Source organism: Pseudonaja textilis, chromosome 5 (assembly GCF_049901715.1).
Source record: "Pseudonaja textilis isolate UNSWEBS1 chromosome 5, rPseTex1.2, whole genome shotgun sequence".
NCBI lineage: Eukaryota > Metazoa > Chordata > Lepidosauria > Squamata > Elapidae > Pseudonaja > Pseudonaja textilis.
In genome coordinates, this window is record NC_141994.1 from 45,217,758 (window position 1) to 45,243,327 (window position 25,570).

The 25,570-nt window shown below is 36.7% G+C and overlaps 1 protein-coding gene across 1 annotated transcript in view; it reads right to left on the minus strand.

The window, feature by feature from the left end:
• Window positions 1-25,570, minus strand: part of GUCY2C (guanylate cyclase 2C) — a 71,785-nt gene that overhangs the window by 41,382 nt on the left and 4,833 nt on the right. Inside the window, exons 3-11 of the mRNA XM_026697501.2 lie at window positions 23,965-24,032; window positions 22,626-22,841; window positions 20,350-20,471; window positions 15,014-15,110; window positions 9,455-9,587; window positions 8,734-8,869; window positions 7,264-7,349; window positions 5,992-6,103; window positions 344-425 (exon numbers count right to left, since the gene is read on the minus strand). Of these exons, the coding sequence (XP_026553286.2) occupies window positions 344-425; window positions 5,992-6,103; window positions 7,264-7,349; window positions 8,734-8,869; window positions 9,455-9,587; window positions 15,014-15,110; window positions 20,350-20,471; window positions 22,626-22,841; window positions 23,965-24,032 (1,052 nt within the window). The remainder of the gene's footprint in view (window positions 1-343; window positions 426-5,991; window positions 6,104-7,263; window positions 7,350-8,733; window positions 8,870-9,454; window positions 9,588-15,013; window positions 15,111-20,349; window positions 20,472-22,625; window positions 22,842-23,964; window positions 24,033-25,570) is intronic.

Genomic DNA, 25,570 nt, shown 5'->3' on the forward strand with positions numbered 1-25,570 from the left:
GCAATTAAAAAGATTAATATTTTTTGTTATTTTGACTGAGGTTTATTTTTCTTACTTATGTTAGATTAGCATTTGTATTCTTCATTTTGTTTTGTTTTTATTATACCTCATAACAGGAAAAATAATAAAAGACAAGTAGTAATTATAAATTTGAATCTTGTCCAAAAAAGAGTGATGGGATTTATGCAGTCTAAGATATTTGTGCAGAGTAATTTTTTTTTTGGCAGAAGGAAGACTTGAAAGAAGCTGAAGGTATTTGTGGGCTGATGCTGGCCTTCCCAGTCTGAGGTTGTCTACAATTTCCCTATTTTTAGCCCAAGGAGGACAAGGTAAACAATCATACCTCAGTACCAACAAAGCAATGATCAGAACTAACACCACAATTGCAGTAAGTGTGAAAACAGCTATGGTCAGGATGTGGGGACCTATAAAAAGAGGAATGGGTAAACTGAGTTCCTTAAAATGCAGTTTAAGAGGTAAATCATAGTATAACAAAATTAACTTGTATTTCTCTACACAGCTTGTACAACAAAATAATAAATTTTACACAACAACCATTCTTAAGCCACTGTTTTGAAGATACTGTAATGAATCCAGTCTTTCAAGAAGTTAGCATCAATATCTCACCATCAGAGATTTAGGAAGCAAACTCTCAAACTGATACTTTGTCAGAAAAACAATGTTTGGCCTAACAGTGCTCCTGGATTTGTAGCCACGTATTTTGCCTTAAATGAATTTGTCTAGTTTTGTCCTAATGTCTACCCTAAATAATTGCTAGGTTGATTTTTCACATATTGTGTCAGTCTTGTTTTAACCATGGTTTGTTAAAACAAGAGCTAAACAAAGAACTAAAATCCTTTTCTCCCTGCTCCCCTCCCCGGAGCTGTTCCATAGAGATGGATCTGCAGGGAGAAAAGGATTTTAGCTCCGTGCTAAACTTGAATTTAGCCTGCTTGGATTTTCTTTCCTTGTCTCTCCATTTCTGCACCCCTACGCGTGTTACCTGGGAATCCATTCACGTAACAACTCTTGAGATCACTTCAAACTGAAACTGGCAGTGCTGGGATCATGGTTATTGAGTGAAGTGGTCATGTGATGTCTCACATAAGACTGCTTTGCTCAAGCAGTCTTATGTGAGACATCAACCAAGACTCCAGTCCCAATTGTACAGTTAGCGAAAGCCTGGCTCTAGTTACTTATTCCAATTTTGAGAAAGAGGGAAGGAATGGATCACTACCAAAGCTATAATGATTCTGTGCTAAATTCTTTTGGGAGTTTTTATATTTAGTACTACTTTTGACAGCTCTTGACATTTATTTATTTTGCTTTGATACATCTATCCAATTCATCTACATTTTCAATTACAGATCAGCCCTATTTTCTTAATTCTGTGACAGGATCAAACTTGTCAGAACATCTGGGCTGGCTGTTCCTATTAGAAAAGCAGGATGTTAGGTCAACAATAAATAGAGCAATGACATGCTCATGTACTTGGCAGGTTACAAAAATCTTGCCTGCCCTGCACCCTAAACTAATGACAGGGGACTAAATACCTCCAAGCACATTTTAAATAAAATTACAAGCTCACATTTAGAATATAGAATAGCAAGGCCATATATTTCTGGTATGCTGCTGCCCCCTACTGGCTACAATTACTCCAACGGGACAAATCTGGATGCCTTCCTACCTAATTTTCTTCCCAATTTAAGATGTAATTGGAATATTAATAGCAGGCATTATTATAATATTAGTTTTGTGAATTTCTGATCAAATGGGGAAATGAACTATATAAGGCAAAAACAACATATTGTATTTTCAGGATATCGATGGAGAGGTTCTTCTTTTATTTTCTGCACTGAATCTTATTACTGTTTAAATAAACCTTTTTCTTTTGGGGTGGAGAAAAGTGCTATAAACAGTGCAATGAGAGACAGAACAGCAGTCTCTAGAGCCACAATGGCACAATTTAATTTGGCTATAGACAGGGTGGGATTCAAATTTTGTAACAACCAGTTCTGTGGGCGTGGATAGGTGGGGATGGTCATGTGACTGGATAGGTATGGCTTTCTTCTTTTTGGCAACAATCCCCCCACCCAATTTTTGGACCTCCTAGGCCTCAGGGAAGCTTCCTGGAGGGGTGTTTTTGCTCCCAGGAAGCTTCCCTGGGGCCCAGGAAGGAAAAAATGGAGCCCACCTCCATTTTTTGTCTTCCTGCGCCTCAGGGAAGCCTCCTGGATGAAGCAGTAAGTAAGCAAGGGGAATCCCAGCACAGCTGATCATAGGAACGGATGATTGTTGGGAAGAGGAAAAAAAGAAATACCTTAAGGAGTGACTGGGTGGGGAAGAATGCTGTCAGTGATGTTGGGCATACGCGCGATGTGGCGCATGCATGATAAGGACTGACTGGGAGGGGAGGGGAGAGGCAGGCAGAGAGGGGTGGGGCCATCCAGACACACGATTTGCCAGTCCTCTGAACTGCACAGAATCATAACAACCAGTTCTATAGAACCGCTCCGACCCAGTAGAATCCCATCCCTGGCTATAGATAGAACATTTTATTGGTACTATACTTCAGGAAATATATACCAGAAATCCTTTTGGAATGCTTTTCTGAACAAGATTTTTTTTTAAAAAAAAGAATAGTACTGGTATTACACTGAAAGTATGTAAGTTTGAAAGCTGCACATCAGCTATTGGGTAATGTATTTGCAGTCTGTTCTCAGTCTGCATCCAAAATGCCCCATATTTATCAGAATCTTGACATTTATTGATATACCATATTTTTCCCAGAAAGGGCGCATTAAATACCATAGATCTGTCATATTTATAAGGATGACAATAAAAGCTGGTACGGAAAATGACAGGACCTTTCCATACCTAATGAAAATTATAGCATGCAAGATTAAAGTTTAACAGGAATCAGGAGTGAAACAAACAACTGGAAAATCCCCACCCACCTTGATAAAATTTTGATAACTTCCTGAACTAAATAAATAGCTTTATGCTTATTGAGTCCTCTGTGTAAGGCCTTTTAATAATCTGCTGGGCTCCAGATGTGTGAGCTTAGACAATTGGAGAATTGTAATTTGAGGAAGACTAAGCTAATACTGTAAGTCAGCTATCAGTTACTCCTACCGCTGACATTTAGAGAGGGGGGAGGAATAGGGGATCAAAGCATGTGTGTTTGTATCATTCCCTCTGGGACATCTTATTTTGAGAGCCATTCTAGGTTAGTGTAACATCTGCGGTTAGGAGGATAAGGAAGACTATATAAAATTTTATAAACCCTGCACATTCATTCCTTACCTGTTGATAAATTTATTGAGCAGATCATCAGGGTCACTTTTCTTCTAACACTAGATAATATATATGACTCACAATTATGCTAAGAAGTGAATGTGTTTTTTCAGCCTTGTCTGTTATTCCACAGTAGCATAATCCAACATGATCATTTGTTGTGCTGCAGCAGCACTAGTTATGGTGAGGGGTCCATAATCCTTTCCAGCTGGGGGCACATTTACAATTTTGAGAATATACTGTGCGTGCCTATTCACTAAATATCTAATGTATTCTAGCTTTTAAGAATATTATTGGAAGGGCGGAGCTGGCGTTGCAACGATACGGCATGCGATCTTGGAGGTCTGAGATCGCTGCCGATATCTTTGCTCCTGGACGGTCCAAGTGGATCTAAACCAACCCGAAGAGAAGGTGAATGTAAAGAGCACATCCTGTCAATCCCAGGGATACCACAAAGTCCCTGGTAGATCCAGGAGAAGCTCTTTTTGCCAGCGGCAAAGAGGCAGCCATTAATGCTGCTGAAGTTGGGACAGCTCCGAAACGAAAGAGAACGGAAAGAGAGAGTGTGCCGGTTTGGTGAGAACTTTTTCTTTATTTTAAGATTTGAAAGGACACCCTAAGGAAAAGAAAGAATCTGTAAAAGTTTTGACAGAAGTGATTAAGTGGCGATTTTAAACAGGAATGTCAAAGTAATATTTTTATTTTTATTTTCTCATTACTGGATTTTCTACACATGATCTTCTTATATTTTGAAACTGGACTGGTTTTTTTCTCTTCTTTCATCTATTCTTTTTCTCCTTTTTGACTTTATAATATTTTAGGCTAGAGACTCCCTTTTAGTTATTTTTTTAAAATATATTTTTCTTTTTTTAATTAATTCTTATTATATTTTGCTTGGAAAAGGAGGGGGAAAGTAAAAGCAAAAGAAACTTTGTAACATTGCCAACTAGAGGCTTGGAAATATTCTATTTCTCTTTTGACCAGACAAAGCTGAGAGGGGAACTGATACTTCTTTTCAAGGACATTTCCTGTTTGATAAGATAGAGGGAAGAGCATGGGAGAGTATTATTGCAGGTGCTCTTCTGCGTTTCTATCAACAGCTGGAGTCTGGTGTTGAAGCTTATAGGAAAAGAAAAGGTGATAAGTCTCTGGAGAAGAGAGTTATAACAAGAGCCTTGGATAATTAAACAAAGTGCAGTGTGCTTTTTTTATTTTTTCTAAGCTGCGCTATCCCTCCTCATCAGTTTACTTTTTGCAATAGCTATTTGGATTTTTGGCTCTTTGGAACTTGTCTTTGTTTTTTTTTCTTGTCTTTGGAAGTTAAATTTCTACGCTTGCTTTTTATTTTAAAGGAAAAGCTTTAGTATTAATGATTCCCTTCCTTTTCTTTTTAAGGGAGTAACCTTTTTTTCTCTCTCCCTTCCTGGTATTTTTGTCTTTCCATCTACCTATGAACCTAGCTATGAGCTCTTGTTCATGCAGAAAGGGGATAATTACAGGTTAAACCAAATAAATCATTACAATGCCTGAAAAAGTTCTATGGTTCTGTGGATATGGTAAATCCTCTATGATGTTTTGTATTTGATTTTTATATTTGATTAATTATAAGTTGCTTTGGAACTGAGGTTGGCATTCAAAACAGAAAAAAAACATGTGTGTGTATGTGTGTATGTGTGTGATATTGTTATCTATCCTATTGATACACATTTCATTGACTGTTCTCATGTAACAGTAAGCCCTTGTTTTAAACTGCTATTTGTTGAACAAGCCAAAGGCAGTTATGCAAATCAGCAAAGTAATTATGTCTTATTGGATCAATTCCCGGTTTCTTCCATTTTGTCTGTTCTTGTTTTGCACATCTATAGCTGGTTTGAGATTATGGGAGAAAAATAACAAACCAGTAATTCAGAAAACCAAAAAGAATTTATTATTGCTTGCATTTCATATTGTAGCGCTTACGGAACATAACCTTGTTTGAAATGCAGGTAGTCCTTGTTTAGTGACCACAACTGTGATTGGCAACTTGGTCATTAAGCAAAGCAGTTAATAAACCTGCAACTATTCTTACTTCAACCTTCCCTTGCTTTAAAGACCTGCAAATGTTGTAAATGAGAGGATTAGTCACAAAGTTGCTTTCAGACAAAGACTAGTGTCAGCTTTGGAAGCCATATTGAGATCCGGTGCTCCCACGCTGCCACAATTGAGCCCGGGAAAGTGGGAGGGGGGAATTCATTGGAGCAGATCTAGTTAGACATGATAACATTCTTTTTCTTTTTCAAGGTCAGGTCATGTTGCGCATAGTGAAAGGAAGTCTTACTTTGGGACGGATGGTGATTGGGCCATGTGATGTGGTGCAGGGGATAGATTTGTAGTTTTACTTATTGTAAGGAAGCCGGGAACTTTCAGATTTGGGATTCCACAGTTGTGTGCCAGTTACTGTCCAAATAAAAGGAACTTTTGAGAGAAGTCTGTCTCGGAGTTATTGGCTGGAACGGAGATTTGCTGGAATGCTGACAACTAGCTGTATGCCGGAATTGTTATCTAGGCAAAAGGGGCTGATACATTTTCAACAAGATAGTATTCAGAAGTGGCTCAAACAGCTACATACATCCTCAATACACATTATGAATTATGACAATTGCAAATGAGTGGTTCCATTTTTAGATATCCTTCTTAAGAATTAGATTGACTTACCACTGCTAGGAGTATCTGGAGGTAGCATGTTTTTTTTCCAGATGAATTCAGGAGTCTTTGTCTTCACAACAGTTTTGTTCAAATTTGTGTCAAACCACAGAAGGGGTTTAAACTGGAAGAAGAAAAGAGAAGGAAGTTTCACTCTGATGCTTCTTTTCCCTAGTTTACTGGTGATTAAAAGTAATTTTCTCAGTCTCCTTCTTTGATCTTTTCAGCCTCCTTTCTGTATCCCACCTATTTCATATTGAGCTCTTGTGTAAATTATTAGTCAAAGCATAAAGGAGTCTTTTGCTTAAAGACCAAGCCCCATTGATTTCCTTTACTTGAATTGCAGTAAACCGGAAAAGTCCTAGAAAGGGGATGATGGCAAACCACTTTTGAAAACATTGCCAAGAAAACTGCAGAGACTTGTCTAGGCAGTCACTCAAAGGCACAACAAAAACAATAAGAGGAAAACTCTACATTTCCTATTTCACTTTAATCAGGCAACAGTGTTTACCAGCTTCAAATTACTCTAAATAGTACATCCAGAATGTGCTTTCTATGCAGAAATTTGCAGATTTAATCTCTGGCTCTACAGGTACAATGGGCAAAAATCCTGCCTGATGTACATCTGCTAGTTAATATATTTATCTTAATGTAGTGTCTTGTGTTTTTGTTCTGATTAAAATGAAAATAGTAATTGTAACACAGGCTTTTATCTAATCTGTTTCCTCCCAAAATGTAAGCACTTAAGACATATTTAAAGTGCTACAGATAAAAATAATTGAATAGATTTTTAATTCCTAATGTTGGTGACAAATTTTAACATTTCTGTATTCATGCTACCAAATTCTGGCAATAATTAAAGGAGACACTTCAGGGGCCCAAGGCTATTAGGAAGTCCAAATATTTATGGGCAAAGTACTGTATAATTCTTAATAACTTTATATATAAGGATAAAAATTAATATAGTTAGCAAGACGAATAGCCTCTTCTGATATACACCTGCACTAATTTGTGTACCAGTTGGAACATTTCTGTATCAGAAATATCATTCACACTTTTGGATATTTCTTGTTTGAACCACTGGAATTTACTCTATATTGGGGCTGTTCTTGAAGCCTACATGAACTCCCCACCCCCTTAAAATCAATACTGCAATGTTACATGATTCAGTAGCTGAACAACTATATGATTAACTTCTCCAAGTGATTGAACCTCTACTCAGTGATTGGTTTTGGTTCATTAATTCTTTCTAAAAGTATAGTTTCACAATAAGATTGTACTCACTTCTTTGTTATTCACTGATGTGTAGAGAATACTGAAATTGACATCAATATCCCCATATCCATCTAAGATTTGAGGACCTAAAATACCTAAGCAATAAAAAAAAATCATATTAACCTGTAAGTTTCAGTCAACAAGTGACATTAATTTACTAGTAGTAAATTATAATCAAATTAGTTAGAAACAGAGAATGCCTTTGACAATTTGTACTGGATGGCAGATAAATGGTTGTTTTAACACAACCTATTGGAAAATTATTGAGAATTTAAAATTCAAATCATAGAACAATAGCAGAAAGATATAATTATCAATGGATCTCCTACCTGCAGTTATAAAAATGGATTGAGAGACATACAGAGAATTTAAAAGATTAATATTAAATTGAAGCCAGAACTTTTCCTTTTAGGATTAATGGACAAGTAGTTAGAAAAGAGGAAAGGAAATGTATTTCAATACATGATCACAGCAGTGAGATTATATATGCATAGAGATTGAAAGATTCAACACTAACTACTGGAGAAATGGTTAGTAAAGTTGATAAATTTTGCTGAAATTAATAAATTAGTCTCATTTAGAAAAAAGATTATACTTATGGCTGACTGGAAGCCTTTTATAGACTTTTTGTGTAAAAAAGAAAAGAAAAAATGAACATACTTTTTTTCTTTTCTTATACTATGCTTTTTCCTTTATTTCCTTTCCTTTCCTTTAGCTTATTATTTATTAGTTTGGGCTTATTTACCTACATGTTTAAAAGTTTTAATAATACATAGTAAAGTATAATCAAATTATTTTTGAAAAAGTGTTTCTTTTGTCCTGTATTGTTAAGATGTTTCATCCTCATTATTTGTAAGGTAATGTTAAGAAACCTCTTCATAAACTCTATTTTTGGTACTTAATTTTGCACACTACCAATTTGATCCCTATAGACATTTATGGATTGCAATGCTTAGAAAGTTAACCAATAATCCTAAGAGTTGCTGTCCTATTTTAAGAGGCCTGCATAGCAGTGGTGGGATTCAAAACTTTTTACTACCGGTTCTGTGGGCCTGATTTGGTGGGTGTGGCAGGGGAAGGATACTGCAAAATCTCCAGTCAGAGGTGGTATTTGCTGGTTCTCTGAACTACTCAAAATTTTTGCTACCTGTTCTGCAGAACTGGTCAGAACCTGCTGAATACCACCTCTGCTGCACAGGCTATCCATAATAGCTAGAGCACTTAGACTTATATACCACTTTATAGTGCTTTACAGCCCTCTCTAAGCAGTTTACAGTCAGCATATTGCCCCCCAAAATTTGGGTCCTCATTTTACCCACCTTGGAAGGATGGAAGGCTGAGTCAACCTTGAGCCTGGTGAGATTTGAACTGCCAAATTGTAGGCAGCTGACTGCAGATGTAGCTTGCAGTACTGCACTCTAACCACTGCACCACAGAGGCTCCTAATAATAAACTAAAAGAAACAAGACCTGTAATTACCTTGAAATGTGGTATTCCGGAATTGGTCAAGGAAATCACCAGGACAAACTGATTCTTGTCTAGACATAAGGACTTTCAAAGCATGTCCAAAGAGTAAAACAGCATTCAAGTATCCCACAAGAATGTCATTTTTCAGCTAGAAGCAGTAAAAGGAGAGTTACATCCTAAGACAGTCTTGGATGAAAAGTTGTATATGGTGTATTTTTATTCATTTCAGGATGTGTTTTACTCTAAATTGTTAGGGTATCAACTGAGTCATTGCTTTGGTACTGCTTTTTTTGCTTTTCTCCTTCAAGTTTTATTAGAATACTACATAAATACTCATATTTTGTGTATATGGGTGGACATGCCCACATTTGTCTGTGCCTCTTAATACTGCCCTTCTCCCCTCTGAGGCTCATTTGAAAAAAAATCCCAAGTAAATGAACTACTTAAACAAATTAATAAACCTTGTCCTCTTCCAGAAAATTATATGGATTATGTGAGTATAATTTGTACACCATGCGAAGTATTGGGCAAGGTGAGTAACTTTAGGAGGGGAACCTGTACAGAATCAGATGATAATTGGCAAAGAAGGTTACGGTGGAAAGTGAACAAGACTCAACAATACTAGCAATGTTCAAAGCAACTGGACTGCAGCTGGTAGATGTAGTTCAGCCATCAAGCCCCTGAAACAAGCCAAAAAAGTTCTTGTATACAGGAATGCAAATAAAAGAGTTACCAAATGGATCTTCTCAGTATCCATGATAGTCCTATTATGGTTTAAACTTGAGCTGTAATTTGTTGGTGCAAGAGTCAGAACAAGGACATGCTGCATGTAACTAGCTGAGGGACTATTTTCATAAGAAATGTTACTGAAAAGAAAGCACAAATACCCATATGTGGTAAGTAGCAAGAAGAATTAACAGTCAAACATTATTCAGCTACCACAGAGAGTTTCTCTAGTAAAATAATCATTTTTCAAAGCAGAGAAGCTAGGTTTTTTTAAAAGAATCTACTTGGTAGAAACAATATTTAGCTCATATACATGTGACATAAAGGTAGCATTTCATAAATCAAGATGGGATCTATATGATCATTTGTTCAATACTGAAGCAAGTGAAAAATCAAAGGATTTGATCTGGACATGCAGGGATTCCAGTGTCATGCATATCATATAATAGTTCCATGTTTTTTCATTGTCTCATTCAAATGATAGTCCCTTCGAACAGGGAGCATAAATGGCAATCATTCTACCTACATCTAGTCTGCCCGAGCATCTCGAGAAAAGGCATTTTTAAATTTTCCAACAAAAGCTACCTTTGAAAAGAATAGTGTACCTAGAGGTAAAATATCAGTGTTTCACAGAACACTTTGTCTTAACAGTTTCCCAACCTATTATCATCTCCAATTTTCAATATCAGAGAAATAATTTTTCATGATTTCATTTTTGTTGTAATGGATTTTGTTGCAATATTTTAACTGAAATGTATTAAATTAATTAAATTCATTTGTGTGCCTCTTCATGCATCTAAGAGCTGTTGCAGGAATATAAGAAATGTTCAACATAAATATAACAATACAATAAACATTCAACATCATAAATGTTTATAAGATGTGGAAAACAGCAAGAAATTTATACAAAATATTAGAAATGGAAGATCATTTCAGTAAATCCTTGAAATAAAATGCAAACACTCTTTTGAAATATAGTTTTATAATTATTGTATGTTTTAAATGTGGAAAACATTTAAATGTGGAACACAAATAACCTTTCTACCCCACATAAAAGGCAGCATAACTTTATTGAATTGATTTAATTTATGGTGTAAGTTAGTGTGAGTGCTGTGAACAAAATGCATAATAAAAGACTCATAAAGTACATAAAATTATTTGTCTATATAAAGAAAGGAAAGGAAATGGTTCAAATGCAATTTATCAGCTACGTATGACAACTTCTCAAATGCTTATCTTTCTGTTTTAGCATTTCAAGGCAGCCAGTTAAAGAGGAAGTATAGTGATATATTGTGATCCATCATTTATACACTGTGCATAGTTCACTTAAGAAATTGAGTACATGTACTAATAGCACAATGGCAAGTGACCCTGTACTTCTAACATGCTAAGCATGTGCAACAAAGTTTACAAGTTACTGCTTGAAATATAGGCACAAGTTACCTATCCATTAGCCTTAGGTACCTCCATCTCTCATATCAATAGTGGTCTACATTATAGGGAATAATACACAGAATTTTGAAATAATATTAACTCACTGAACTCTATATGAGCACTAAATAAGTAACAGGATGATAAATAAACCTGCATTTTTTATGCAGATTTGTATTTCATTCGTTAAAATTGCTGGAAGTCTTGCAAGCAGACTGAATGTATATCCCATGCCAAAAGATCTTGTAAAACAATTGCAGTGTCATGTGTAACTTCCTCACTACTGAGTTGAAGTGTTCGCCGCTTATCCTTGAGGCAACAGAAAACTATGCCAGCATGAAACTTGCTACCCTTTATATATATTCCACTTCTACTGCCTCTATTGCAAGTAACTGCCAATCATGTTTTTCTCATTAAATACATGTAGGCATGATAGGTAAAGTGATTGACAAACTTTTCAAGTACGTTTGTCATCATCTAGCATGAAAACAATAATCAGCACAAATGGCACAGAAAAATGATGCCATAGTTCTTTTTTCCTTTGCTAGTTGCCAGACACATGTCAAATAAAGTGTGTGTATGTGTGTGTGCCCATGCCCATACATACAGATGGTATGTAAAAAATCCTTTCAGTCCCCTAAGGGTGGTATGTATCTTCCTCAATCTCAGGTGCTCTACCAGAGGCCTGTGAGTTAGAGGGTTGCATGCAGTATTTTAGCTCTTCCTACCACTTCCTACCACTTACACTTTTCTGGACAGAAAGTTCTGATGCTGTTCCTAGCATCTGTTGGAGCCAGTCTTCAGTTTATGAGTCACAGTGATGTGCAAATTTAGTTTAATTAGAGCATCATCATGATATAAACTATTAAGTTAAGGTAAAACCATAATAAAAACATCATAATATGGAGCTTTAGAATTGCAATGGGATAATAAATGTTATAATTCAATATCTAAGGAAACTAATCATTTAAGTGCTTCTGATGTGGCTGTGATGAGATTGTCCCAAGTGCCTTGAAATTTCCTGAGGAGACATTCTATATGTGCTATAGTTTGCTGTCCAGCACCACAGTCACACTGTGAGCTGTTGGCCATTGCTCACCTAAAGAGCTTTGCCTTGGTTCTTAGCTTTTGATAGTAGTGATAAGGGAAACATTTAGAATTTCTCTTTGTCCTACTCTTTTTTTCATATTGTCACTAACTGCCACATCTGCAATTTCTCCTATTCTGGGATGGGGTTGGGGGAAGAGATCTGTCTTGGAATTTTAATGTTAATATTTGTTATACCTCCTTATATTGTTACACTAGTATACTACGGACTATTTTAGGCACCATTATACTGTTTACCAAAATGGCATCAAGCTCTTGTGAGAGTAAATATCACAAATATAACACACATTTTTGTGGCAAGGTTTCTTTTATCTCTGCCTCACCCTTTTTAAGAAGCCTTGCTTTCCAGGACTTCATTTTTTCTGTTGGCATTCCCTCTATCTCTTTTGCCAAACTCAAGAATTTCTGGTGTATTTCTTTTGCTCTCCGGGGAGTCAAATAATCCTCCACTAATTCTGCCTCTTTCTTTTTCATCTCAGATTGCTGCTCTTGAACCCAAAATCTGTCTGAACATGTCTCTGGGCTGGACAGAATTCTTCTTCTTCTTCTTTTTCTTCAGCGTTTGTCTCGCGCTCGGGCGAGGTCCGCTAATGTCCTTGAGTACTGCTTCCACACCTCTCTGTCTGCCACGTGTGTCGGGTCTGCCTTCGCGATCTCTAGATCGGCCTTGATCGTGTCCATCCAGCGTTGTTTAGGTCTACCACGCGGTCTCGCTCCTCCTCTGGGCTGGACAGAATTGTTCAAGAAATATTTTTTCTTCTATTGCTACTATTACTAATTAGTTGATAACCAATTGGATTCCTGAATAGGATGCAAGAACCATTTGGCTAAGACATCTAAAACCCCATTGTCCACAAGGGATGAGCTGGCCAGCTGGGTAGATGTCTCCTTCATACCTCACTGTAGCATACAGTATATGCCCCTCAAAAAACTGTCTATTTGGTGGAATAGGACGCCATATGAGATAGAAACTGTGTACCATTCAGTCAACAGTATATGATAGCTGTACTCCTACTACAGTGTCCAAAGAAAAACAAGGTTCATTTACAGAAAAAAAAACAAACCCTAGGGATTCCTAAATCCACCAAATGAATCAAATAACCTTTCTTGTGAGTAGCAAGAATGTTCTCTCAATTCCTGCCATGGGTGTACTGGATTGCTTCTGTTGGAAGAAAAATATGACTTGCCACCTGAGTCATCCCTGAGGCAAAAGACACAAACAGTTATAGAGAAATCTAAAAAGCTTTTCATCTTATGAAGACTAAAGATGACAAAAGCATGCCTCCACAGGAAGCTAGCCAGGAAGCAAAATCCCCTCAAGATAAGGAAATCTCATAAATCACAATACTATGCCAGACCCCCTCATAAAATTCCACATCTAGGAAGATATGCACATCAAACATGCACCTCATGTTCCCTGCCCATTTTGGATTTCACACAACCCCATGGCAACAGCACTTTAATTTGCACATCTACCATGCTTCACAATCAAAGCCCATTGTCACTATAAATACTTCTACTCTCAGCTTCCTAACATCATATATAGCATAACAGAGCTGGAAGGGATCTTGGAGGTCATCTAATCCAATCCCCTGCTTGAGCAGGAGGGTCTATACCATTTCAGACAAATGGCTGTCCATTCTCTTCCTGAAAGTCTCCAGTGATGGGTCACCCACAACTTCTGAAGGCAAGCCATTCCACTGGTTTATTCTTCATGATCAGTATTAGGAAATTTCTCCTTTGTTTTAGGAAAACTAAGACTTAGGAACAGCTTCATTAAATTCTCTAATTATTGAACCATAGAATGCTTTCAATTATTATATTCAGTTTTCCGACCTCGGTTCTTCAAGCTAGTATTCTTGTAGCACTGACATAATTTATAAGGCTAGCAACCTTTCTTTGAACTCTCCAAGCCTTTGCTGCTCTTTGTTAAATCTTGGCCTTGGCTAGTGTCAGAAGATTTACAACATGATGATAAAAGCTCTCAGGTCTATAATTGCCTTCTTTCTAGTCTTGCACAGGGCACAAAGACTGCATTTTGTTAATAAACATCTCAGATTAGTAGCAAAACCCTAGGAAAACCAAATGTGCAGGAACATAAATTATATGGATGCAAACTCTATTGCTTATCCCCTTAAATCCTTAAACAAATGGGGGAAAATACCATAACAATACTGAAAAAGAAAAATGGTGATAGTCAAGATAGACAGATCACACCCCTTGTACTCATCTTTCCTGAACCTCCTTAGAGAAGCTGTAAAAATGCCAGTTACACCATGAAATGCTTAGAAACAAAAAGAATGATAATCCTTGAAAGCGAGAAGTGCTATGGGAAACAAGGCCAAGAAAGGTAGCACTTCAAATAAAATCAATAATCTTTATTCCACACAGCCTTTGTTTGCAAATAAACCATTGTCTTTGTAGTTCTACTTTTATTACCTCTATCACTACTGTTCCTAGCCTCACAGATTATATGCATATTTTCTTTGCATAAACCTGGGGGATGGGGGGGGGCAGTCACACACAGGTACTTTTTTAAGCATTGCAGCCAATTTATGCTTCGGATGGAAGGGTGTTGCTGGCTTCTTTTACTAATGAACTTTAGTAGATATTTTCTTCCTAGAGTATATATCTTCAGCCCTGCAGCATCACACCCCTGGGTACATAACAAATCATGCTGGAAATCAGGGATTTTAAAAGAAGTACTTCTCCCCTCAAGCTTTGAGCATAAATACTACTAACTTGGATATCAGGGAAGAAGAAATTATTCTGTCTCTCTCCATAAGGGAATTCACTGATTGAAAAGCAAATATTCCTTTGCATAAGTTTTACAGAAGTTAAAAATAAGTTTAAATTGAGAGTTACTTTGGAATAGAATATATATACAGTTCCCTTCTCCCCCTTATGGGTGGTATTTGTCAATTTAGGATCCTGAGAGTTTGAGGGTTCTGAGTAGTATCTTGGGTGAAGTATCCAGATTTTGTGGCTTTCTTTTATTATTTTTTTATTTGCTTTATAAAATTTGTACCTGTAAAGATCTATCAGGATGAAAACTATATTGTCATCCACCTCTTTATTCCCAAGGGCTATTTTGATATCATCTGGAGTACCACATGTGAGGATTACTGTTAAAAAAAAAGTAAGAGAAGGTGAGAAATAAGCAATATTTTGCTATATTTTAAAAGAAAAATCTTATGTTTAGAACACAAAATAACATTAAAGCAGTAAAACTATTGGGAATCTAATACACTAAAAAAAACCTAATAAGCAAAATCAGAGAGGCTAATATAAAAGTATTTTGATGGTTATCAGGAAAGAGTGTGGACTTCCTCTATTTTATTGTTAAAGGAAGTTATGAAATATAGTTTAGTGGAACCAACAACTACGGCAAAATGAATAGCCAGCAAGTTGACTGGCTCTTTATAATTCTACTCTGGACAAGGGGAAATTTTGAGATCACCCTCAAGTGCTCCATATAATTGCTCTTGTGGGAAAATTATAACAAATCAGATTCTTCTTCTAAACTTTATTCCTTACTATCTCAATCACCCCTTAGGCAGGTCACATACAAACCACCTTTAATCTACCGACAATTCTCAAAATAAAGGAAATGATTAAAAATACCTTACAGCCGCCAACGGGGAAATGGAACCCCTTCAAGATTAAATCATTATACCAGGGGCAGGTCCCTTACAGTAAAATCACAGTTAGAAAAGCTTGTTAACTGATTTTCAGCTATTAGGACCTTTTACAGAACTATAAATGCCTTACAGAGCTTTTTCAATCCTTAGTAAAAGAAGTTTTAAATACAAGTTTTAAGTTTTAAACTTTCTGTGTGTCATATAAACTGTTTTAATTCTTCCCCTCAGGATACCGCTATAAGGCATTGCATGCCAAAACAACTAGACACATGCCATCTCGTGCCATCATTCTGCTAAACACTAATTCCCACAGCACTGTCTTATGTCTAAAGATATTTAGGGCTGAGTTACTATTATCCTTCTCATCTTTCTTTTTACCTTCTACTATTAGTAACTGATGTTTGTACTGAGAGCTTATGCACCAGAGACAAATTTCTTATGTATCCAATCACATTTGACCAGTAAAGAATATTCTATTCTTTAAAAAAAACTGGAATAAACAGCAAAAGAATACCATAGTTAAAATTTTGATTTTAGAAAGTTACAACTGAAGTAAGGATTCAGATAAATTTGAAATAAGATTTTGGAATTAATTAAAATAATATGTCCCATGAGAGCATACTTTTCTTTTGAATACTTTTTTAAAAATGGTAAAATAGAATCTTGAAGTTGGAAACTAGAGAGAACTAGAAGGAACTAAAAATCCCAATACTACCCAATACTACTAGAATTTGACTTATTAATTCAGAGTAAAGCAAAATGTGTTAACACTGGATATATGGAAGGATATTTTTGAACAATGGACCCAGAAGCTAATTTTAAGAGAGTCTACCTCCATAGGTAGATTATGTTTAAAAATGTTATGGAAGAGGAACAAGTTTTACTGGACAAAAGTGAGACTGATTTAAAAATGGCAAGTTACAGAAAAGTTATAAATATCTTAATATTTAAAACAGTTATACAAACAATGAACTGATAGAATGATCTGGCTAATAATCTTCATATATTCAATTTACAAAAGAGGCTTGAAGGGTCAAAGAAAATAAGTAAAGACATTATTTCAAGATAAAGTTTATTAAAAATAAAAGGATTAGACTAGACTAGACTAGACTAGACTAGACTAGACTAGACTAGACTAGACTAGACTAGACTAGACTAGAAAAGAACAGGACAGGACAGGACAGGACAGGACAGGACAGGACAGGACAGAACAGAACAGAACAGAATAGAACAGAATAGAACAGAACAACAAGAGTTGGAAGGGACCCTGGAGGTGTTCCAGTTCAACCCCCTGCTTAGGCAGGAAACCCTATACCATTTCAGATAAATTGTTGTCCAATCTCTTAAAAACTTCCAGTATTGGAGCATTCACAACTTCTGGAGGCAGTATATAAAGCTGACTTATTTGATCAAGGTGTAGCCAGATATGTTGTTGTCTCTGGTAACCCTTAAATGGCTGATTGGGGCTGAAATGACAATATATTAAGGGATTTGTTTATAGATAAGAGATGGGATATTTGCTGTATTTTAAAAGAAGGTGATAAGCACTCTGTCTTAAGTTTCAGTCTCACTGGCACTCATGGTTTTTCAGGAAATTATCAGTTTTACTTCAAGGCTGAAAAGCTATCAATGAAGCAAAGGAATGTAAACAAGCCAAAGACTTATCTGCAAAGTTTGTTTTGACATAGGAGCACTCAGAAGAAGAGTTCAGTCCAAGTTTTAAAAAGCTAGGTCCAGATTATCAGGTAGTCCAAAGGTCAGAGTTTAAAGAGAAGACTCCACATATTATTGTCATACATAGCCATACAGTCAGAAGTTATCTCCAACAAAGAAAGCCTGATTCAGGACTGGTTCTTAAATAAGGCCAGCTGTCAATAGCAGTTTACTTCTTTGCTTGGACAGCAGCGTAATTAACTTCACTGTGCTGCTCTCTTCTCATCTAGTACATGGATTGGAAGGCATTACATCATCCCCATCTGATTTTTCTGGATGCTTGGCTGGTCCCTATGTTTGATCAGTCTCATGTCATTCCTGGCTCTGTTCTTCCAGGCTGAACTGAAGCAACTTCTTCAGGATCAGATTTAGGATCAGAATCTGAGTCTTGAGCCTGGGCCATGCTATTAAGTTACTAAAATAGTTTATACTTTTGAAAAAGAAGAAAGCTGTTTCTTTATATCTTTTCTTTTTATTTACTATATTCTTATTTTTTCTGTTTTCTTTTCTGCACCTTTTATGGTGAGATCAAGATTTAATCTTTGTGATTCTTTGTCCCATCTGCACAGTGCAGTGTCATTGAGACATCCTGTTTCTAGGACACATGAAGGGTTTCCATCTGTCACAGGAACAGAGTATCTGGTTTCAGGTGGTTGGCTTCTGAACTTATCAGAATTAGTACTTATCCCACTTCTATGGTTGGAATTTTCCTTTCTCCATTCCTTTATAACTGGAAAGGCTTAGCAGTTCTCATCTTCCTTTCTCCTAATTCAGCAGCCTTGACAGGGTCAATGACTCTTCCTTTGCTTCTGTTTGTATTTCTGCTGATCCTGAATAGTTCTTTCTATCTACCAACTCACCTATGGAACCTAAAGGAGGAAGGGAATTGGGAAAGAAAGAATATCCATTTCCTCTAGAGCAGGAGTGTCAAACTCGTGATGACACATTGTCATCACGTGACGTATCATGACTTTTCCCCCCTTCGCTAAATAGGGTGGGCGTGGCCAATGTGTGATGCATCCAGCCCACAGGCACCAAGTTTGACAGCCCCACTCTAGAGAGAATATAGCAGGCAGGAAAATCATCCAACATCATCATTTCCTGTTCAGATACTTTCTAGTCCAAACCCAAACATGTTTTCCAAAAGATAACTGGGCTTTCTTAGTTTTTTTTTCCTTGAAAATGTTTCACTTCTCATCCAAGAAACTTTTTCAGAACTGAACATTTTCAAGGAAAAAAACCAAGAAAGTCCAGTTGTCTTTTGGAAAAGCACCTTTGGGATAACCATGACCTGGATGATTGAGAATCTCCATAGACATATTCCCAGTCCAGAACTCTTCCACTATAGACTATGTTGGAGTGTCGTAACAACAGGAAATGTTTTTCATGTCCAATAACCAACAGCTCAAAGTGTAACAATCCCATTCGCTCTAGTTTAAGAAGAATACTCATCTGTTCCAGTGGATCAAAGATATATAAGTAAAAAATGTTCACTTCTGTTAGAGGTGTCTTAAATAATGTCCAGTTTCATGTACATGTGGAAATTTAATTTTCTATTTGTAGTTATCCAATCATAAAACCATCCACAAGCTCCTTAAGTTCAACTTCCTTCTGCTCCAAGTTCAAAGAATTGGTAAGTGGTGAGACACCAATGCAAGGCTTAAACCTGCATGTTTATTATAAGTGGAATGCTGCTAGCTGGGCAGTTCTGGGACTTGAAGTCCACACATCTTAATTTTGCTGAAGTTGAGAAACACTGAGCAAAACCAACACATACTAATCTTGTTACTGCTACCTATGAATTTGGTCAGTGAGGAATGATCTATGTTTTCAAATTAAGGAACAAAATATTCTATCTTGCATGAACAAGTATTAGTCTGTTTGTTTTTTGAGTAAAAATATTAATTAAATTAAAGTTAAAATGAAGGAAAAAAATTCATATGTTTCATCATGCATGACCCTTTGTAAAATGTTTACAGGTTATTTTGTTTTGTGTGGTAGGAGATGAAGCATCTAGAGGGAAAGCTAAACAGAGGTTTCAAAGAGTATCAAAGGTCATAAAGTGAGATGAGGAGGGATTATACATTCAAAACTTGCCATGTCCAGATCTGCATTGATAGTTTTGACCCTCATGAGTGGTTCTGCCAGCTTGGTGAATAAGGCATCTTTGCATGACTACAAAAAATGTCTTCAGACAATGCTGGCTCCCTCAGCCAAGAAACAGAGATGGGCACCATGTCCTAGAATCAGGCACAACTGGACCTTGTGCGTACAATTATAGATTATGAAATTCTTGTAACTCCAAAAACCATCACAATCAGAATATAATAGCAGAACCAGTCTGAGTGCAAAAGTTTAAAAAACATATGAAAAGACATTAGATACACAGCTGGAACACAGGACTGGTCTCAAGCAAAACTAAACCCTTGAATATGAAGTCCAGAAAAATAATGACAAAATATTGTGCCTTCATCCCTGTAAGCAATGTTGACAGATTCTACTTACTAAGAAAAATAGGTGGGCATGGAATATTGCAAGTACATCATATGACTGAAGAAGAAAAAAAGGACAGTGAAGAAGCTAGTATAACAAGAAGGCTTACTGAGTACAAAACTGTCATACAAGGAAGATCAAATAAAGAACAAAAATGAGGCATAGCAAGATGTGGCCAGTACATTAAGAAAAATAACAGAACTTGACAATGGCTAAGAGCAGAAAAGTTGAAGGAAGACACAGATGGGCTAATTCTGGCTACGCAACACCAAGCTTTAAGAAGAAGCTTTAAGATTATGTTTAGAAGCGGCTCAGACAGATGGCTCCCTAATTCGCCATGGGCAAATAGGCGGCAATATAAATCCAATAAATAAATAAATAAATAAATGGGGGGGAGGAGCAGACTTGATAAATATTTGTTATAACCAATCTCAATAAAGTAGTGTTAGGCATACTTAAAGTTGATTTCATGGCCTGATCTACCTAGACCTGTGGATTCTAGATGCAAAGCCCTTACCATTGCTTTGTCGATTTGAACTTTTCACAATCTTTTGCAAGTCTTCTGGGGTCCTTATAATTTCCCTGAATTTCATGTATTTTGAGATATCTGTAACTGAAGCATCTAGAGCATTCATATACCTGGGATTGGAATAAGAAACAATAGGAAAATTAATATTTGGCAGTTGCATGAAGTTTAGCAAAATATTTGGTATGAAGAAGATGATAGTGTTGTGGCATTAAATTCACCCAAATTTCAAGCTGTACATGTCTCTAAAAAGATGGCACTTCATGTGCATCAACATTTTTAGTATTAAAACCATTATATCTCTATTGCAAAATCTGTAATAACTATAGGCTTCCATCATATTAAGCTTACTTTTGAAAATGGGATTGCTTCTCTTTCTCATATCATCATATACAGCTTCCTGGACCATAATTGAGCCTGGAAATGAAATGAATATTTGTGTTTCTATGGTCATTGGTACTCAGGGATTGGGATGTAAGTAGCTCTGGGGAGTTTGTCGTAACTTTGAATGGTCATTAAGCAACAGGATGTTAAATGAGGATTATCTCTATTGTTCTAAATATTCATGTCATATGTCAATGCTTTTGTGTGTAGCATTTTTAACTCTGTATCACATAATAAAGTACATAATGTATAGCTTTATAGAATTGTAAGCTATGACAACCCTTGCAATTCACTTCTGTATCAATGGAGCTTCCTTCTTGTCATGGTGCCTGTGTGTGTGTGTGTGCGTGTGTGTGTGTATACAGTATACATCTCTATCTGTATATCCATCCATCCATCCATCCATCCATCCATCCATCCATCTATCTATCTATATGCCACCTATCTTGTTATCCAAGCCCATGCAAAATATCTTTTTAGTCAGAAGTCTCCTTCCATTTACTGGACAACTTCTGTCCAGTTTCACAGTTTCCCTTTCTAGGGAAGGTAGTAGAGAAAGTGGTTGTGTTACAGCTCCAGAGGGTTCTGGATCAAACAGATTATCTAGACTTCTTTCATCAGGTTACAGGATAGAAACATGTTGTACTTGTCAATGATCTCTTGTGAGAGCAGATGGAGTAGTGCATCCATCCTTGATTTCCTTGACCTCTTAGTTGCTTTCAGTACCATCAACCATGGTATCCTTTTAGACCAGTTGTGGGGTTTGGGACTGGGTAGTGCAGTGTTGCACTTGTTTGATTCCTTTCTCAATGGCCAGTTCCATTCTGTTTTGATAGGGGGCAAGAAGTCCAGGCCACAGCCACTTCCTTGTGGAATGCCACAAGGCTCAATACTTTCTCCACTCCTTTTTAATATCTACCATTGGGTGAGATTATGGAATGGAATGAGAAATCAGTAATATGCTGATACTCAGATTTACATTTCCATCTCTGGTGAGCCAAGTGATGCCGTGTCTGCCCTTTCACAGTGCCTGTAGGCTGTAAGAGTCTGGTTGGGGGACAACAGGCCTCAACTATACCTTGGTAAGATAGAGTGGTTATGGATATGTGGAACCTTGAGATCTAGAGGTTTATCATCATTAATTCTGAATGGGATGGCACCACTCCAGTAAATGCTGCCTATGCAAAGAAACTGAAGAAACAGTGGATCACCTGGTAATTGCTGCAAGAAGATCGCACAGACTGACTGCAAGCAGTGGCATGACAACGTAGCAACAATGATACATTGGAAGATCTGCAAGAAATATAATTTGCCTGCAAGCAAGAACTGCTGGGACCATAAAATTGAGAAAGTCATAGAAAGTGAAGAAGTTAAATTGCTCTGGGACTTTAGAATTCAAACAGACAGGAACCTGCCACATAACAGTTTGGACTTAACAATTGTCAATAAGAAAGACAAAAAAAGTCTGGATGGAGGATGTGGCAATGCCTAGAAAAGCAGACTAGAAGAGGAAGAACTAGAGAAGATAACAAAATGTGAAAATCTACAAATAGAAATAGACCAACTGTGCCAAAGGTAAGCAAGGGTAGTACCAATAGTAATAGGCACCTTGGGTGAAATCCCAAAACTGGAGCACCATTTGAACACCCTTGGCATTGACAAATTCACCATCACTCAATTGCAAAAGGCAGTTTACTTAGAACAACTTCCATTCTGCGACAATATCTGTAACATCATCCAGATCTGTCTATCCCAGGTCCTTCGTAAGGACTCAATAGGTAGACAAAAATGCCAAACCCAGTCTGAATATCTGGCTGACTGTGCAAATAACAACAACAACAATAACAATAATAATTCAAAATGATAACTTGAAAGTTTCCTACCAGTAGCAGTCTTCATTGATGTCATTCTTCCTATAGACATAAACTGTTTCCCACACATCAGTTTTGAATGGCAAATTGGCATTTTTCCAGAAATCAATCAAGAAGTAGCTCACTTTCCTAGTTGGTGTTAACATTCTTGTTAAGTTTTCTTTGAAGTCACAAGCCAGACCAAAACTCCCAACAGAAATCAGAGGGAGGGCCAATACAGGTTCTAATCTAGAAAATAAATAATACACAAATTATCTTACCATTGCCGCTATTGCTGTCAGTATTTCGTAATTGAACTAATGAGAAACACACTTGTAATATTCTTCAGTTTGACTTCAGCTTAAAATCAATATAAAACCAAAATAAAATAAGCTGTTTCTTTTAGAAAAATGATTTAATAAATTACACAAGTAGTTGTAGTCCAATGTTTCAAATGTTACATTGTGGATTGCTTCTGTTGACTCTTTCAATCAGTTATCAGCTATCAGTGCCATTCGTAAGATGGATATTGGGCATGGAGAATCTGTCAATGTACCTGCAATTCTAAGGTTACCAGGTTGGGGCCTCAGAAATATGGATAACTCCTAAAGAGCAGCAAAGAAATAGATAATCTATAAAATGAGAAAGGATCTGAAAGTAAAACCTTGAGCCATGGTGGCACAGTGGTTAGAATGCAGTATTGCAGGCTAATTAGGTTGACTGCTGATTGCCAGCAGTTTGAATCTCACCAGCTCAAGGTTGACTCAGTCTTCCACCCTTCAGAGGTTGGCAAAATGAGGATCCAGATTGTTGGGGGCAATATGCCGACTCTGTAAACCACTTATAGAGGATTGTAAAGCACTGTGAAGTGATATATAAGCCTAAGTGCTATAGCTGTAATATTTTATACATTAATCTCTTAAATGTTTAAATATGTAATAAATTCATTCAATATTTTAACCTTATTCAAATACAGATAGTCCTTCACTTATGACCATAATTGGGACTGGAAATTTATTATTAAGTGGTGTAGTCATTAAGTAAGACATCATGTGATCATGATTGTTAAGCAAATCAACGTGGTTGTTAAGCAAGACATCACATGATAGTTGTTTGCAATCTTCCCTGGTGGCTTCCCCACTAACTTTGGTTCTTGGAAGCCAGCTAGGAAGGCCACAAATGATGGTGCAATCATTGTATAAACATGTTGGTTGTCAAGCACTGAATTGTGATCATGTGTCCATAAGGATTCTGAGATGGTCATTAGAGCAAGGACCAGTCATAAGTCACTTTTATCACAAGCATCATAAATTTGCATAATCGCCAAATGAACGGTTTAAGTTGAGGATTATCTGTATTGGTTGATACTTACGTGACCATTTGATATGTGGCAAATGAACACACAGGACCCAGGACAACACACCCAAGTTTTTTATAGGTCTATAATATAAAAGATCAAAATAAAGATAATATTAGAATATGCCTTTATACAACTTCATCAAGTGTTCTAGTTATAAGCATTACTGGACAAGAGGGCCTACTTTCTCTCATGTTTTAATTACCTCTTAATCGGGTTACTATTACGGTATATGCTTTAAATGGAGCATTTAAAATAGTTATGAGTGTTCCTTATTTTGCCAAGTAGTTCCTCTACTTCAAGAGGCTTCCAGGAGCAATTCAAGGTGCTGATTGTCACCTTTCAAGCTCAACATGTCTTGTATTGCATATTTTCAAGATTTCTTGCTCCCAATGGTTTCTGTCTATCAGAAGACAGGAAGGGAATCACTGTTTTGGAATCCTTATTCTAAGGAAGTTCATTTTATGGGCCATTAAAGCAGGTCTTCAGCTGTGGTCTCCCTTCTCTTAAACAGCATGCCCCACCACAGGATTAAAGTAGCTCCAGTCCTATTGAGCTCAGGAAGGTCATTAAGCACTAGAGTAAGATGAGTTGAAATCTGAAGAGGATGAAGCTGCACTGGAGGAAAATGGTTATGGCACCAGCTTTTGTTTTTATTGTTTTAATTGAACTTTAATTTTGTACTGCAGTTCTGAGCCACCCAGAATTGTATCTTTTAAGATGGGCAGCTACATATAACTGCATTTACCATTGAATTATGTAATAATCAATGCATAATTAGCATGTTGCAAATCATTATAAGATGCCATGGAATAGTGATAATGTTTAGCTTTATGATCTGTACTTAGGTTAAGTAACATATTTGAAAGATGGAACATCAAGTTCCATTCAAAACAAACAAAAAAGGCAGAAAGGTATGTTGAGGAATATTTCATTCTATGCAGTATATGGAGAATAGGCAAACAAAGTATAATCCTTTGATGCCAGCATATGGAATGAATGCAAAGTTAACTGGGCTAGCTAGATTTTGAATCAAATAGGTATACAAAGATGTGTGTTTGAGCAACCTGACAAGTAACTTCCCTCTCTACACACATATACTTCTCCTGCCATCTCATCCAAGACTGGCAACTGATTCTAAGGCTGTTCCCAAACAGATCTTATTTCTCACCGAACTGAACTATTCAATCAGAATGCTGGATGCTGCCATTATTCTCCTGGATTTAAGGCTTCTAATACAGAGAACTGTTTTAGTCTAGTGATTAAGACACTAGGCTAGAAATCAGGAGACATGAGTTCTAATATGCCATAGGCATGAAAACTAGCTGGGTGACTCTCTCAACCCATGATGTTGGGTGACAAGCTGGTTGGTCAATTTCTGTCACAAAAACACATCAACATTTGATTGATTTGAAAAAGTAGCACCTTGGGAAGAAGAAAAAAAATATGTCTAATTCTTGTTCTGACTCTGCTGGGGTGGAAGGTAGAGGGTTTTTTTCAGGATGTCTCCAGAGGGCTTGTCAGACTTTAATCCCTTCTCCCTTGTCAGAGCTCAATATCATACCCTGTAGCAATATTTGTATATATTTAAATTTTAATTAAACTTAATATCAGATAGTAG